General features: G+C 34.6%; 1 protein-coding gene across 1 annotated transcript in view; it reads left to right on the top strand.

Annotated features, from left to right (window-relative positions):
• LOC143256074 (transcription factor collier-like) overlaps positions 1 to 6,741 on the top strand; it is a 69,820-nt gene extending 63,079 nt beyond the window's left edge. The window contains exons 12-14 of the mRNA XM_076512746.1: positions 2,740 to 2,914; positions 4,070 to 4,252; positions 4,388 to 6,741. Coding sequence (XP_076368861.1) covers positions 2,740 to 2,914; positions 4,070 to 4,252; positions 4,388 to 4,488 — 459 coding nt within the window. The 3' untranslated portion in view covers positions 4,489 to 6,741. The remainder of the gene's footprint in view (positions 1 to 2,739; positions 2,915 to 4,069; positions 4,253 to 4,387) is intronic.
• The last annotated feature ends 12,275 nt before the right edge of the window (positions 6,742 to 19,016 follow it).

Genomic DNA, 19,016 nt, shown 5'->3' on the forward strand with positions numbered 1-19,016 from the left:
ATAATTTTGTCTATAAAATCAAACTAGATGTAGCAGTCTGAATTGTTATCTTGGAATGTTAAATTTCAAAAATGGAATTATTCAAACTTTTTTATCCATATTTAAAAATGATACAAAAACATCTACAGAATGATCTATCAGCTTTTAAACTTGGAATATACTCTATTTGGGATAGATTTGTCCACTGTCTAGACTAGGAAATCAAGATTTCACTGACTTTCAGGTACCACAAATGCAAAACACGTTCATGAATGTGAAATGTGTATGTCTAGTTACATTCTTCAAAAACTTGTACTTTTTAAATTATTATATTATACTAGTTATTGTTTATCGCTTTATACTGCACACATACCTTTAAGTTGTTCTTTTCGTGATGGCAAGGGATGGCTTCAGAGGGGTGGAACCTGTACACTGCAGGCTGAGATCAGGAAAGATGGTGGGGACGATTCTGTCTGCGGCCGATGGTTTTTTCAGTCTCAACCTGCCTGGCTTGAAACCCACGGAATCCAAAACAGTGGGATCCGACACAAAACATAAGCGTTCAAAGTGATCTTGACAGAGCTTTGCATGGTGTGAAGGAGTCCAATTCTTCCTATTGACCATCCGCACCCACTGTCGCCACCTTGCCGGTTTCTTCTCCTTGCATGGAAACGAAAAGAAGCTTTTGCCCGATGCAGAACCGTTTTTACAACCATAACCAACGCAGTAAACCATGTTATCATAAAACAAACATAAAGTAGTAATATCAAGACAAAAATAGTCTCACAAAGTATGTACTCCGAAAAAAAGCACCGATAGATTTACATAAAACACCAGCACTGAAAGGAACACAATGGTCGGCGTGCAACAAAGCGTGTTTGGCAACTATTACGTCATTGTTGTAAAACGTCACGGAAATAGCCGACCAACCAAGAGGAACTTGAGTTCGAGGACCCGCATATTTTGTTTCATTTTTTACTCAAAAACTAAAGTGTTTAAAAATATGGCAACCACACAGGAATTATACCTAACCAAAGTACAGTTTCTAAGGCAATTATTAAATTTGTTGAATATTCACCTTTAAGAAATTTCGCACGTGGAGAATGTGAAATAAAATCATTTTGTTTAGGTTATATATATTTCAATAACCACAAAATCATATATTATTGTATCGATATCATAGAATTTCATTATATTGTATTTAGCTTAGTATCTAAGCTGTATTTTGGTCTATAAAATATGAAATTTCAAACAGACTAAAGACTCACCTTTCTAGCACGAAGGAAAGGAATGTTATCGTTAAGTATACTTTACAATGACTGAGAAAATCACTAGGAGGACTCTTTGAGCTTTAGAGTGGTTATTCACATGTCATATACAGAAGTAAGAGTATATAAGGGAACTTTTCCAAAAAGAGAAAGAGGTGAGCGGGGCCACAGTGTTTGATTCAGTGCACAAGCGATATTTCAGTAAATAGAAAATATAGGAGGTTATTATTTATATTCTAGTTTCTAAATATCGGTAATTTGAGTTGAATTTGTATTTTGAAATCACAAACATCTAATCTGAACCAGTGCTGCATTCAACATACCATGTGACAGACAAAAATCGATGTTTAGGTGTAGTTTTTTAATATTTACTTTTATATTGAGAAATTAACTAATATTTCATAATAAAATATGAATTATAATATACAGTTTTATATCAAACTTAGTGATATAAAGTCACAAAATAATAGGTCAATAAAATTTCGAATGAGAGTTCACAAACGTGATGACATGGCCTTTGACCATTTGTTGCCCTTCTGGAAAAGGAAATATTAGTATGGATTGAAAATAAAATAATAAAATGATCAATTTTGTTTAGTCTTTGTTGGTCTTTTGAAGTGTATTACTTACAATTCAGTTTGTCTCTGGGTCTGGCATGGCCAAGCGCGTTAAGGCGTGTGCTTCGTAATCTGAGGGTCGCGGGTTCGTGCCCGAGTCGCGCCAAATATGCTCGCCCTCCCAGCCGTGGGGGCGTTATAATGTTCGGTCAATCCCACTATTCGTTGGTAAAAGAGTAGCCCAAGAGTTGGCGGTGGGTGGTGATGACTAGCTGCCTTCCCTTTAGTCTTACACTGCTAAATTAGGGACGGCTAGCACAGATAGCCCTCGAGTTGCTTTGTGCGAAATATCAAAACAAACAAACAAAAGTTTGTCTCTTTTCGCTTATTTCAAATCATTATCATAAAATGTTTTTAAACACGTAGAATAATAACAACAACAAACAGAAGAAAGCACAATGTATGAAATCACTAATCTCACTTTCATATTTAAGTATGGTGCCTCAGAATTTCCACGAGTTAGGAAAGATTGTTTGGCTATTCACGGTTCTTGAGTTGAGAGAGGTTGGCCCTAGTATGTTTGTTTGGAATTAAGCACAAAGCTACACAGTAGGCTATCTGTGCTCCGCCCATTCAGCGTATCGACACCTAGATTTTAGCGTTGTGAGTCCGCAGACATGCCGATGTGCAAATGGGGAAGGGGGCAGGTTGGGCCTAGCTAATACTCAGGGCTCTTATACTGGGAAAGACTCGGTCTGGCAAATCAGAACTCTTTCGTAGAGAAAGATTGGGAACCAAATTATAGAACATCTGCATTTGAAACACAACAATAAAAGTTTAAATCGTTAGTGTAAAATATCATGTAATTCACGTTTTGTTGCGATTAGCTTTTACCATTGATAATAGAAACACTTCCTATGTGTGTTTTCTTGTAGGAAATAGTTCTAAAACGAGCGGCTGACTTAGCCGAAGTGTTATACAGTATGCCTCGAAATAACCAACTTGCCCTTCCACCTCCAAGATCCCCCTCTTTAAACAGCGCCACCGCAATGTCCAGTTTCAATGCTTATGCGGGTCAGTTGGCGGTTAACGTCCAGGACAATGGTACGGGTAAGTACACACGTTATATAAGCAGAATAAAAACTGTACATTACTCTATAGAATAAAAACTGTACATTACTCTATAGAATAAAAACTGTACATTACTCTATAGAATAAAAACTGTACATTACTCTAGAGAATAAAACTGTACATTACTCTATAGAATAAAAACTGTACATTACTCTAGAGAATAAAACTGTACATTACTCTATAGAATAAAAACTGTACATTACTCTAGAGAATAAAACTGTACATTACTCTATAGAATAAAACTGTACATTACTCTATAGAATAAAAACTGTACATTACTCTATAGAATAAAACTGTACATTACTCTAGAGAATAAAACTGTACATTACTCTATAGAATAAAACTGTACATTACTCTAGAGAATAAAACTGTACATTACTCTAGAGAATAAAAACTGTACATTACTCTATAGAATAAAAACTGTACATTACTCTATAGAATAAAAACTGTACATTACTCTAGAGAATAAAAACTGTACATTACTCTAGAGAATAAAAACTGTACATTACTCTAGAGAATAAAAACTGTACATTACTCTATAGAATAAAAACTGTACATTACTCTAGAGAATAAAAACTGTACATTACTCTAGAGAATAAAACTGTACATTACTCTAGAGAATAAAACTGTACATTACTCTATAGAATAAAAACTGTACATTACTCTAGAGAATAAAAACTGTACATTACTCTATAGAATAAAAACTGTACATTACTCTAGAGAATAAAAACTGTACATTACTCTATAGAATAAAAACTGTACATTACTCTAGAGAATAAAAACTGTACATTACTCTAGAGAATAAAAACTGTACATTACTCTATAGAATAAAAACTGTACATTACTCTATAGAATAAAAACTGTACATTACTCTATAGAATAAAAACTGTACATTACTCTATAGAATAAAAACTGTACATTACTCTAGAGAATAAAAACTGTACATTACTCTAGAGAATAAAAACTGTACATTACTCTATAGAATAAAAACTGTACATTACTCTAGAGAATCGAACATTAAAAAGAAAAAATCTAGGAATTCTTAATTTATCATCACCTTCAAAATTTTTCATGTTCTCCAAAGATATTTCGGACATAAACTCTTTCATAAATTTTCGATATGGTCTTTAACAGATTACGGTCGGACCCAAACCAATATGCTCTCTCCCAGGGGTTACGGAACTCACCCTTCCACAGCACACAACAATAACGGGAGCTCTTATGGAGCTGGCGCGATGAATGGAAGTTACGGAAATCCAGGGAATCTAGGTAACATGACGGTGGCAACCTCTCCTTGTCTCCTTAATGGGACTTCAAGTAAGGCACTTCGATTTTTTTTTATTTACTAAGATTTAATGAAAGCGATATATTAACTGTTTTAATTGAGATTATATTTTCAGTGAGTTACGTATATTTAATTCAAATATTTCGTTTCTGTTTATTTTGTTATAGGAGTTGGAAGTATAGCTCCTTTTGCATCAATGAATCCTTTCGCTCTCCCAGCCTGCAATGGACAGTCCTATGGAGGATCAATTGTTTCTTCTACCAAATGACCTACGTGGGTGTGACGTCAACCATTTTTAAAAAGTGGAGCTCCTTCTGGGAAAAACACTGGCAAAAAGATTCTCATTCTATATAATGAACTGCCATTGGCTCACCTTTTGTTGACGTCATTATAGTTGAATCTGTCTAATAGGCAGAAGTAGGGAAGTGGCTGTTTATAACATGTAACTTTAAAGTAATTGCAGCTACTAACTCGATTATTTGTGAACCCGCAAAAGCTCTACGCTAATTTTTGATCTTGTAAAACTCTGCGCCAGAATGAAAACCAAAAAAGATGGCGCTACTGACACACTGTTGCAAGATAATATGTGTGCTGAATAACGAAGATACGAATGGTTTTGTATATATAAATATAAATATAAATATATCTTCCTTTTTTTCAATTTTCATAGCGTAATTGAACAGATATGACATTTGTTAATTTTGTTGTTAATACCGTATTTTCAAATTACACATTGTACAACGAGAACTTAAGTTTACTCATCGCGTAAGTGAGAAGCAGAACTTGGATTTTATTGCTTCAAATGATTACTTAGGTTAAATTATGCTGCAATGAAAGCATGAAGTCTCGTCATTTGTTATTGTCAACCGTTAGAGGCAAACCAAAGAGTATACATTCGATGTTAATAAACAAACTATTATGGAAATCTACAAGCCAAGTCTTACGTTTTGTTACCAAGGGTGACAGACTGAAAACCCATGTTTGATGTTAGCGAATAAATGAGCATGTCAGCTAAAACAAACATGTATTTGTCTAATACGAAAATGTGGCAAACTGGAAAATATCAATTGTGAACTATGAAATTGAGATCGTATAAGATGGCGGATAAGCATATCTTGCTTTAAAAAATGCAAGCTCATGATTACGTCTCATAAGAGTGAACAGAGAGTGACAAAATGGGTTTTTGTATTTCGTATTTATCAACAGGTTTAAAGAAACAATAGTTATAAACCCTAAATATTAGAGACATAAACCCTAATGAAACGAAATATAGCAAGTTAAACCCCATCTTAATTGGTCACAAGCAAAGATGGCGTATTTTATGTTCACAATTAAGGTTGATTAACCGACTTTCCTGTGTGATAGTCGTCCATGTTGTTAATAACAGAGGAAGAGAAGCCCAAAATGGCGTCTTTAGTGCTAACAACGGGAGAAGACAAACTATGAACAGCAAACTAAAACCGTGTCGGATATTTGTTGATGAGTTTTGAAACTGTACTATTATCATCTTTGAACAATTATGATATATAATAAAAACATTTTTATGTATTGTATAATATATAAACCGATATATATAGCTTGATGATAGGATTTCCCTTAATTTCTTATGAACGTCTTTAATGTTGTGTGGATTTTCAAGGCTCACATTTACTTTTCGTTGATCATGTGAAAAACAAAGATGAAATAGAATTTTTTTTTCCATTCTGTAAATATATGCTCATGTGGAGATCTGTAAACGAAAATGTTTCGAATATTCTTTATTGTACATGTAATACTTTAAAACGGGTGAGAGTTTTATGCAAATAATACATTTTGAGCCAAATGTTGCACTTCAGTTTTTAGTGGCTATTTACAGGTGACCAGACAGAAGTCAAAACACTCGAAAAAAAGGTACAGAGCCGTACTTAAAAACACAAGCTTTGGACATGAAGTCAAAACCATTCAGTTGTATTCCGCTATGTTCGCTACAACATCTAGACAATAAACTTAAGTTTTATAGCTGGTAAAAAGTTTTCTTAATACAAATTTTCGATAGAATAGTTTCATAATCTCAGAGATAACGAGTAAATTATTGCTATTATAAAAAAGAAAATTATAAAACGTGAGTTACGATGAGATACGTCTTACTTATAAGAAGAGTTATTTTACTATTAGCTATCCAGTGAATTATATATTATCATATAAAAATATACTCTTTTTCCACATGTCAGTTGGGATCATATTAAGAGTTAGTTTAGTTTAACTGTAGTACTGTGCACATGTTGAAGCTTTATATACTGAATAAACCTAGTGTATGTTCTAGATATTAAAATAACATCTGTGTTTCAAACTTCTGTGTACCTTGGAAGGTCGCAAACCACTCGAAATGTTGATAAATAAGATTGATACGTTTATCATGCATCAGATTTTTGTCCCTCTCAGATGAATTATATTTCTGAAATGGACTTTTCAATTAAAATCTTGAAACTGTATGAATGTTTTTATGTAAAGCATTACAAGAATAAATATTGATTTTAAAAATGTAAAAATTTAAGCCGTTTTTCCCTGAAATTAATCTTACAAACTTAACGTTAATGTTTAGTTTTATATATTTTACAGTCAAAGATCGAGAAATAAGAAATTACACTTCAATTTGTTATACAGGAAGTGTAAAAGTGTAAAATATTTAATACATTTTTGGGTCTTTTTACAGATTTCACAAAGAACAGTTGCTGAAAAGAAATTTCGCAATATTGCGAAAATATTACTTAATTTTGAGGAATTTCAAATAAATGTTCAGTTTATAGAGATGTTCCAGTTAAGAGAAATAAAACGAATAATGTTGATAGAGTACGCACATTTATTTATACAATAAGGATAGGTTGAACAAGTAAATAAAAGACTTAATTGGTTAAACCGAGTGACCATAATGTGTAATAGGAATTAATGCATCGTCATTAACGTAACAAGGGAAAAGTGCACTCTGCAAATTAGTAATTATTTGGAGAATAGGGCAGTATTCCCCGCGCTTTAAACACACGTGTTTTCCATCTTCCTCTCTTCTATTCTGCCAAACATTCTTCATTATTGTGATTCAAGGTTTGATTGCTAGTCAAGGGAGTTTGTTGTTTTTTTCACATCGGAATCCTGTATAGATCATGAGTTTCTGTTGCATTACACTTTGCTAAGTAAGAGAAGATCCAGGCGCAGAAGGTATTGTTCTGTTCTAGGGTTCTTACATGCATCTAACGTAAAATGTATTATTTAGTTCGACTCGTAATTTGAGGGTCGGGGGTTCAAATCCCCATCACACCAAATATGCTTGTCCTTTCAGGCGTGGGGACGTTATATTGTTACAGCCAATTCCACTACAAAACAACCAATTACACTATTCTTTGGTAAAAGAGTAGCCTAAAATTTGGGGTAGGGGGGTGACTTTGAGTTTTACACTATTAAATTAGGGACGGCCAGTGTAGATATCCCTCGTGTAGCTTTGCGCGAAAATTAAAACAAAAAGAAATAATGAATTAATTCCAATTATCAGGTTGATATGCGCCTAAAATTATTCAATGTCATTATTAAAAAAAAAAAACACTTTTGAAGATATACCGTAATGTTTACTTAGTCGCCCGGTAGAATAGCGATTAGTCTTTGGATTTACAATGCTAAAGTCAAAGGTTCGATTCCCTTAGCAGATAGCCTGATGTGGCTTTGCCATAACAAAACACCAACATGTATACTAAAACGCCACATGGCTAGGTGGGTTAAGGCGTTCGACTCCCCGTCGCACCAAACATACTCGCCCTTTCAGCCGTGGGGGCATTATAACGTGACAGTCAATCCTATTATTCATGGCTGAAAGAGGAGCCCAAGAGTTGGCGGTGGGTATTGATGACTAGCTGCCTTCCCTCTAGTCTGACACTGCTAAATTAGGGACGACTAACGCAGATAGCCATCGTGTAGCTCTGCGCGAAATTCAAAAATAATAATCTTTCTACTAAGATACTTTATTTTTGGAAGATATCATTGGCTGAAAGAAAATTTCGAACACTAGGTAAATCAACGTAACCATTTTGTTTCGAAGTTTCTAAAATATTTTTTCGTCTTACGACGTGAAATTACTTGAAAAATATCGGGTTTTAATCGTTTATTAGGTGTAACAGGGAAAGATATTTTAGTAGCTTGCAGGCTTTCAAACAAGACAGATTTATTTATAGAATAGAACGGGTCGCTAAACGCTAACATGAGTTACTCACGCATACATACCTAAGTGTTGACTTGGATATTTATAAATATTATTAACAATAACGCATCCTTCTATTTCAGTGTGTAAACTGTTTCTGTTGTTATAAATATGTAAAGAGAACTTCGGGAAGATATCGGCTGAAAAGATTAATTAATGTACACAACAAACCATGTTAATTCAGAATACAAGATAATATGGAAGAATTGATACAGAGCTACGTGGTGCTGATACGAAAAACAGGAATTATGGAGGAATGCGTATAATTTGCTTAATTATCTAAAAAGCTAGAGCTAATTACTAGAATTACCAAGCTAATCGTACCAAGAAAAAGGTTAAGTGAATTAAACGTAATTAATTTAGTTAGACAAAGGTTAAACCACTTTAAAAATAAGGGTTTTTTGGAGTCGCTGACTCTGGTTTTAAGAGGATGCTTTTCATTTAATTTTCACACATACCACACTCTAATCAGGAATATGTTCAGTAATTTCATTGTGCGAATTAGAAATAGATATTGGTCTTTACTAAATAAATGAACGTAAAATGATTGACTTTAATTTTCTAAACTGAAGTAACTATAAATCAGAAAGAAATTACTATAATAAGCTGGTTGTAACTTTGCTGATTTGTACAGTTAAATATGCAAGCTTTTGATATTCGACTTGAAGGTTCTTAGCATGCTTAATGACTTGTATTACTATAACAGTTTTGTTTTTAAAGTTGACTGTTTTCACAAGAAAACCTTTTCAGTATTTGTTCTCAGTTTTTAAAAGGTTTTAATAGATGTATTTATACATTAAAAAATACAGGGTGTTCGGAAAGTCACTGTGCACTTGTATATTTATTAACAGACATGTTCCAATATAGAATACAGGAGGTAAATATGAATGACAATTATAAACAATGTTGAAAGTGACCCCCGTTGACATCAATAAAGGCCTGGATCCTTCTTATTTTGTTTCTAAACACCGCTATCAGTTGCTGGCTTGAAATAGACTGAATAAAATATGATTACAAAACTGCACAGTGACTTTCCGGACACCCTGTATTTATATTGAATCCCAGTTTACATTACCACACCAATAATATAATGTTTCTACCTCTTGAAATTGGGAAAAGGTCACAAAAACGTTACCATTTTGATTAAAAAGATGACGTGCAACTACTTTCCAGGAACACAATAATAATAAGAAAGGACGACGTAATCGGCCCCCGGCATGGCCAGGTTGTTAAGGCACTCGATTCGTAATCGCGGGTTCGAATCCCCATCACACCAAACATGCTTGCCCTTTCAGCCGTGAGAGCGTTACAAGGTGACGATCAATCCAACTGTTCGTTGGTAAAAAAGTAGCCCAAGAGTTGGTGGTGGGTGGTGATGACTAGCTGCCTTCCTTCTACTCTTACACTACTAAATTAGGGACGGCTAGCGCAGATACCCTTCGTGTAGCTTTTCGCGAAGTTCAAAAACAAACGATGTAATCAAAGCCCCCTGATTCTCAAGGATATCACCAACAGTGTCCAATCATCGAATAGAATCGTCTTTACAGATATATGATGTAAAAGAAATTATCCAATTTTTTTATAAAAACGAATCGACCTCAGACTCAAAACATTTAGGAAACCAAATCTGTCTGGACTGAGCTCAGAAATTACTCGAATTTAAATTATGCACTACAGTAAATAAAATGCTATTTGCTCTGCCATGTAAAATGTTCCAATTCATTATTAATAATACGGATACAAATTGAGTGCAGTGAATTACTTAACCATGTTAATGGTTAGATATGATTACTATAATTACATATATCTACAGTTTCAAGAAAAAAAAAGCATTATTTTAAATTATACATAATTTACTTAATCAGGTAATATTTCGTACAATTCAAACTTATTCGTACTGTTTGAATGGCTTGGAAATTCGTTATGTTAGAAAACACCAGCCTTTTGTGAGGTATCGGATTTTTTCTTATAGTACATAAATAACTAGAAAATGTCGCTAAGATATTAACTTTATTGTGATAATACTTTACATTTCAAAGGGTTTGTTTTGTATATGCACCGTCTTGTTCATGTATCTAATAAACTCCTCTCATTTTGATGTTTGATTGATTGTTGTGTTTGTTTCTTTTTGAATTTCGCGCAAAGCTACCCGAAGGGTATCTGCACAGGCCGTTCCTAATTTAGCAGTGTAAGACTAGAGGGAAGGCAGATAGTCATCACCACCCACCGCCAACTCTTGAGCTACTTTTTAACAACGAATAGTGGGATTGACCGTCATATTATAACGCGCACACGGCTGAAAGAGCGAGGACGTTTGGTGTGATGGGGATTCGAACCCGCGGCCCTCGGATTACGAGTCAAATGCCTTAACCACCTGGCCATGCCGGGCCTGATTGTTGTGATTACTGTTTCGTGGTACACAAAAAAGCCACAGAATTGTGAGTTATGAAAATAAATATCCGCATTTTTTTTCAAATGAATAACGTTAGTAAGAGAACTATGAAACGTAGTGAAACCATAAATTTGTACTTTTGCACAACGTGTAGCAAAAAAAAATACTGACACATAAAATTCATGAATCCGGTTAAAGATTCGGATTTGAAATATCGGCGGACTTTTATGGTTAGTAACAAATAAATAATCGAAGGCAAAAGTAAACTGTTACAGAGAAACAAATTAAAATTATCATGTCTGTTATTCTATACATTTAGTTATCTCTGTAACAGTTTATGTAAACATTTATGTTATGTTAAGGAAACAAATCAACGCGAAGAATAACATGCACACATGCACCTGTTTTAACCATTCGAAGGAGTGTGTTGTCTATCAGTCAGTCAGTTGACATTGAAATAATGTCACGTAAGGGACACTTTACGTTGCAATTTGCACGTTCTTGATGTCAATAAAACGTGTGCATACCATGAATCAACGCGCCAGAAGAATTATGCATTCTATAGGCTACAACACAGCATGACGTATGAGCTTCAAAAACAAGAAATAACAATATTTGTTACTCTTAATTTTGGTTTTATTTGATCTTGAAACAGAACACTTTCAGAGACCCTGCTAGAGAACATCTATTAATAGTTTTGGTAAGGAAGATTTTAATTTAATACGATATTGTCAACAAGAAGTAGTAAATTCCTCACCAGAGGGCGTTATACATTATAACTTAATAAGTCTAATCTAACTATTATAACGTTTCAAATTTCAAAAGTTCACTGACAACAGAAAATGAGACAAGATAACTATAAGCATGCTGCCGTAGCCCAAACCAGTTGAAAGAATTAACTTCTACAACTGAAAATTAACTATACTATGTTATTGAGAAATAACAACAACACTTAACAATATTATTAGGAGATTTTGTTATCGGCATTAAGTGTGTGACAGCGTTGCAACCTAACGATTAGTCTAACACATTGTTAGTACGGAGAATCGAAAACCTAAAACGTAGAAGAAAAGTCTGTTTGCTTGTTATTAAACGCAAAATTACACAATGAGCTGTCTGTACTCTGCCCACTGCGAGTATCTAAACCAGATTGTTTAGCGAAAGGACGGGGGTATTAATTTGTTGAATGTATCAGGTGTTATCCCTTACGTAATGTCCGATTTTAGGCTCGGAAAAAGAGAAAGGATTTCAAACGCTTTTAATATTACTTAATCAATAATGTATGTTCCTTTATTATTAATTTCTTCCTACTAACGGTTCACAAGCTTCTGAAATCCACTTCTATAAAATTATTAGGGTTTGGAGGGAAATAATGTAGAAAATGTAGTTTTGACAACTTCATGTGTTCTACGCTCTTTTCTATTATGATAGTTCTGCAAACTTCGGAATAGATGATAATCAGATGGATCAAGGTCTGTAGAATAAGGAAGATGTGGAAGTTTTTCCCTGTCTGGCTCTTCAGTCTTTGCAGATGTGATCCTTGCTGTATGGGGCCATGCATTATCCTGGTGTAACACAACACCTTTACGATTGATCAAGGCAGGCGTCTTTTCTTTCAGTGCAACACTCAAGCGCTCTAACTGTTCACAATAGAAGTCTGATGTAATCGTTACAATGAGTAGCAGCAACTCAAAGTGGATCACACCAACAATATCACACCAAACGCTTAACAAGACTTTCCTAGGGTGGAGGTCCATTTTGGGCTGTGCTTTAGCCAGTTTACCTGCACTGAGCCATTGTCTGCGGCGCTTAACATTTTTATAATATATCCGTTTTCATCTCCAGTCACTAACTTGTCCAAAAAAGCTGAGTTACGTTCACGAGAGTGTAGAGAATTGCAAATGTCCACTCTTGCTCTAAGGTTGGTTTCTGTCAAATCATGATGGGACCCATTTTCCAAGTGTTGACACCTTTCCAAGCTGTTGCAGATGGCAATGAACTGTTGAATGGGTTGAATTAAGCTTCTATGCTAGTTTTTCAACTGTTACAGCACAGTCTTCAACAAGTATAGCCAGCAGCAAGTCATCTTTAAACTAAACAGGACGACCTGAACGTGGCAAATCACTTAAGCTGTAGTCACCTGATCTGAACTTCTGAAACCACCTTCGACATTTTCTTTCATTGAGAGACTCCACATCATAAACACTTTGAATGTTTCATGTAGTTCCTGCTGCACTTTTGCCTTTTTTAAACTCGTAAAGCATTATATGCCTAACGTGCTCCTCAGACACATCCATCTTGATTAATGATTTGAAAAAGTGAAGTTGGGTTAGTTATCTTTTATTTGTCTGAATACTTTTATACATGTCCTACTACATATTTTAGTCATTAAAGCCTTTCACAAAGACGGAAATGATGATGCACTTTTTATATTAAATTTTCGAACATTACATATGGGATGACCAAGGTCTTTTCTTTCAAGATAAACCTGCAAACTTCAGAATAGATGACAATCAGATGTGGCAAGGTCTGTAGGATAAGGAGGATGTGGAAGTTTTCCCAGTCTAGCTCTGAGAAAGATGGACACTTTACATCTTTACAGGTGGTTCCATAACTTATCTCATTACTTATTAAATGTCTGATGGGTTCCTTGAAGATAGCATTACTCATTTCTATATAGAAAGCCTGATGGGCTCTTTAAACATAACTTACCTCATTACTGTATTGTGCATCACTATAGAAGTGTAAACTTGGAAAAAATACTGACCGATAATACGACGACTGATGGTTATAGCTAAAAGCTTATTACGTTATAATTAAAGTTGAGTAAAAAATGAAATAAACTGTGTTTAATTTAAAATAATAATAATAATAAACTGTATTTAATGGACACAAAGAAAAATTAACTTTACAGTGTAAAGGAACTAACATAGTTTGTCTGTTTAACAGAAAACTTACAATCAGCAGGTAACAAATGGCAAAGAAAATGAAGACGCAATTCTACAAGTCCTTCCTCTTTCAAGACATAGACAGATCTGTTTAAAACCACCAAAAGTACAACTGATCTATTATACAAGTAGTATAAACCATAACACAATATATGAATGGACCCTGCCAAGAAAAATTGCACTATAATTGGCCGTTGACTTCCACGTATTTTTACACGTTCCAGATTAAAACCTAAGAACAAAAATGTTTTAAATTGACAAGGAAAAGTGGGATCTAACCATGACTATTATTGTGTCTCCACGACCTCACAACAAGCAACGTCTCTTGCGGCAAAAGGACTCAAACAAGGTTCATATTCTGGGTACGCTAACAACTAGGCCACACCCAGACCAGTCTTAATAAGGTGAAGAGAAGTAACCAAATCTAATTCTCAATGGGAAAGATATTATCAACGTGTAATGAACTTAGACTTCCTTTATCTAATTATAGTTTGATAGCCTAAGGTTTATTTCCTGAGACTTATTAGAAAAATATTTGTGGAAGAGATGTTCAAACGTTTAGTTGGTAAAAATGTAGTGAATAAAATAATCAGTTGTAGGATATATTAGGAGTTGTGTATAGTTTTAAGCCATTTATAAGAATTAATTACTTTTTAATTGTAAAATGGAAATCAAAAGTAAATTGGATCAACAGTTCATATTCATAATATTGTTTGAAGCGTTGACTTTGGGAAAAAATCACAATATTTCACTGAATAAAAACAGTTAGTCAGTTGATCTTACTTCAAAGATTTCTCTGTCTCCGATATAGTCATAGATCAAATAGTCACAAATACTGCTGCAGCCCTTGCAAAGTGTTTTGTTTTTATTCCATCTGAAGCAAGTTAATTTTGTATCAAAATTATCTGAATTCTAACTTATAGATGAAGAAATATCTATCCAAACTCTCACTAAAAGTACCAGTTTACCACTCAAAGGTTTCGAAAACATCAAAGGATTTAATGGAATCACATTTTTGGGATACCTTTTTAACTGAGAGTGAAGCTGGAATCATACTTGTGTTATATCATTCTGAAGTACGTTCAGCAATTGAGCTCTGGTGGGTCTCTCGATGGCAGCTTACCTCATTACTGTATAGGTCTGGTGGGTACCTCGATGGTAGCTTATCTCATTACTGTACGAAAGACACGGGTGGGTCCTTAAAGGTAATTTACGTGTAGTGAAAGATAGAAGATATTTATGGATTATTCGAAAATAGCATATTTGCAGTACTGTATAGAAAGAATGGGTGTATCCCTCAAAGGTACCTTATATCATTACTGTACAAAAAGTACGGTGTGTCCCTGAAGGTAGATTGCTTGTAATACTATATCGTAAGCCTGAGTGTGTCCTTGTGTGGTACTTTGTTTACAAAACTTAAAGGTAGCTTGCTTGTACTACTATGTTAAAAGTCTGTGTGTGTTTATCAAAAGAAGTTTTGTTTACAATGCTGCATGGAAACTCTGGGTGAGTCCTTTGAGAGTAACTAGCTTGTAGTATTGTATACATCTCATGGATTCCTTGAAGGTAACGTACTTCATTACTGTATAGAAGGTCTGATGGGTTCCTTGAAGGTAACTTACCTCATTACTGTATAAAAAGTCTGATGGGCTCGTTGACAGTAACTTACACCATTACTATACAAAAGGTATGGTGAATCCCTTGGAGATAACTCATTTCTACATAAAAAGTCTGATGAGTTTCTTGAAAGTAACTTACTTCATCATTGTATAGAAGGTCTGATGGTTCTTTGACAGTAACTTATCTTATCACTACACAGAAGATCTGATGGATTCCTTGATGGTAACTTACCTCATTACTGTATAGATAGTCTGATGGATTCCTTGAAGGTAACTTACCTAATTACTGTATAGATAGTCTGATGGATTCCTTGAAGGTAACTTTCTTCATTACTGTACAGAAGGTCTGATGAATTCCTCGAAGGTAACTTACTTTATTACTCTACAGAAAGTATGATGAGTTTCTTGTAGGTACTTTACCTCACTATTGTATAAACAAGAGCTATCTGCGCTAGCAGTCCCTACTTTTGAAGTGATAAACTAGAGGGAAAAAAACTATTTAACACTTCTCGTCACAAATTATTGAGCTACTTTTTTACCAACGAATAATAGGATTTACCATCACTTTATAATGACCCCACGGACAAAGGGCAAGCATGTTCGATGAGAGTATTCGAACATGCGACAAGCAAGTTACGATTCGAATGCCTTAACAACCAGGCCATGCCATGACAGTCACGAATCCATTTCAGCTGCATTACAAAACTATGACACAGACTTTCAAACCTCCTTCATTTATAGATAAAGGAACACTTGTCTAAGTTAGCAGACCAGACACTTGAACGAAATTTATAGTCTGTGTCTGTCTATCTTCTTCATCATGTATTCTTTCTCTGATGGGTTTCTCAAGTGTTACTCCAGGATTACACGAAAAAGATACTCATATCGTGTTAGTTCCAAAGAAACCATCTTCAACGATTTACGAAGTTTCTTCAAATAGCTAAAATTGTTCATAAATCATAACTTAATGTCAACTTATTTCTTCCTAACACAAATGGACTCATTGATTCTTAGCTAGTTTTTCGACACTAAAGTCATTCCAATTCATTTTTAGCAATGAAACCAAAAATCCACAAAAATCTTACAAATTAAACGACCTCGTGGACTACGTCTTTAGATTCGAACCCTTATACATTACAACCGGATGAACAGTATCACATACTCTACGTTAAAGCCTCTAACTCCAAAGTCCACGTCTACTACAGAACTCCAACTTTTTTTTTTTCGTTGAAGATTTTATCACTTTTCTTATGGATATAATTTTATCCCTGGCTAGAAACGAAATATTTTGCACATGACTAATGTTTATACAGTAAATACGTTTTACTTCTCGCAAATGTTCATACAGTAAACAGGTTTTACTTCTCACAAATGTTTATACAGTAAATATGTTTTACTTCTCACAAATGTTCATACAGTAAATATGTTTTACTTCTCATTTCTACATTAGTCTTACTAATCCTGATGCAACTTCTTGTCTTAAACAATTATTCCAGTAGGTGGCATTTCCGCGCTTTTCATTCCACCTAATCCCTTTCAGTGTTATAAGTTAATATACAGGATCATTGTTTGGATGGTTGGATGGTTGGTTGTAATTAAGTAAAAAGCTGCACAGTGGGCTGTCTGTGCTCTGTCAATCACTGGTATCAAAACCCGGTTTCTAGCGTTGTTTGTTTGTTTTTGGATTTCGTGCAAAGCTATACTAGGGCTATTTGCGCTAGTGGTCTCTAAATTAGCATTGCAAGACTAGAGGGAAGGCAACTAGTTATCACTACCCACTACCAACGCTTGAGCTAATTTTTTTACCGACGAATAGTGGGATTGACCGTCACTTATAACGCTTCCACAACTGAAAGGGCGAGCACGTTTGGCGTGACGGGGATTCGAACCTTCGATCCTCGAATTACGAGTCGAGCGCCCTGGTTATCCCGGGCCTTCTTGCGTTGTAAGTCAGCAGACATACCGTTGTGTCATTGAAAGGCATGCAGGATGACCTACATTACAAGACATTTGAAGACTCATAATATCGTTGCGATTAACGAAACGCTACCAAACTGCTATTTTTACAATAACAATAGTCCCCTGGTAGAACAATAGTAAGTTTAAGGACTTACAATGTTAAAATCCTGGTTTCGAGTGTCTTTATGTGTGTGTGTGATTTTTTATAGCAAAATCACATTGTGCTATCTGCTGAGTTCACCGAGGTGAATCCAACCCCTGGTTTTAGCGTAGTAACTTCGTAGACTCACCGCTGTACCAGCTGGGGACCCCGGATTCGATGCCATGCAGTGGACAGAGCAGAGAGCTCGATGTGACTTTGTTCAAAAAACAAACAACCAATTACAATATCATCGCTCATTCTAAATTACGTTGTTTTATTTCCGTTTTGTAGAAAAAAACTATTTATTAACTAATCTTTTTAATTCCAGTGATCGTATTTTGTATGATATTAATTTTGAAAATTATTTATTTTAATATACCGACATTTTTTTTTAAATCGCTTATTAATTTATATGCCGAAACAATTATATTTGGTGATCTTAATTTCAAACATTTTGACATTTTCAAGCAACTGTAACAGACTAGAGGGAGCAATGAATTATCGTTTAAATTTGTTGGTAATTGCACAATGCTACACGAGGGCTATTTGCGCTATCCGTCCCTAATTTAGCAGTGAAAGACTAGAGGGAAGGCAGCTAGTCATCACCACTCATCGCCAACTCTTGGGCTACTATTTTACGAACGAATAGGAGACCATGAAAGGGCGAGCATGTTTGGTGTGATAGGAATTCGAAATCCGCAACCTTTAGATTACGAGTCGAGCGCCCTAACCACCTGGCCATGCCGAGCCGTTACTTATTTCTATCACACTATTATTGCCACTAGTATTCTTTGTATAAATCTCTTATCATGTAGCGCAAGTTATGAGTCGTACACTGATCTACCAGCAAGTGTTTGGCCTTCTTTCTTCAAAATATCCTATGTTCCTTTTGTCAAAGTGCACTCAGGTCGATTTAATTACTTTAGAACCACGTTTTGACGGTATAAATTATTATCTCATTTTCTACTGTTAGTATTGGTTTTCACAGTTTAAACTTTAAGCTTATGTTAATTGTTAGGCCTATTACTCTACCACAGTTAACTTCGCGCCGAAATTTTCCTTGGCCGTGACTTTACTATCCTCTGTTATTGTTTTTGTGTGCTGTTTCTTGCTCATCTTATACTATTCATATCTTTATTACTAAATCGTCTGCTCGCTATATTTTCTACATTCATAAGCTACAAACACAACTTCCAATAATCGTCTGCTTTTAACTCTCTTATAATAAAAAAACAACAACAGCTAAATAATCATAAAATATTTTATTACAATTTACAGCTCTAACATTAGTGAGATTAGTTTTTAAAACACGTACGACGTTTCGATTACTGTTTTGGATATTATAAAGTACTTTAATATATTCATTCACAAAATAAATTAATTAATAATATCTACACTAAACAATCTTTTATACCATGTCAAGCAGAAACTTTAAGTGTTGATATATATAATACATCACTATACATGTAAGTATTCTTATACAAATACATAATTAAGTAATTAATATGTAATGT

The sequence above is a fragment of the Tachypleus tridentatus genome, chromosome 7, assembly GCF_004210375.1.
Source record: "Tachypleus tridentatus isolate NWPU-2018 chromosome 7, ASM421037v1, whole genome shotgun sequence".
Lineage (NCBI taxonomy): Eukaryota > Metazoa > Arthropoda > Merostomata > Xiphosura > Limulidae > Tachypleus > Tachypleus tridentatus.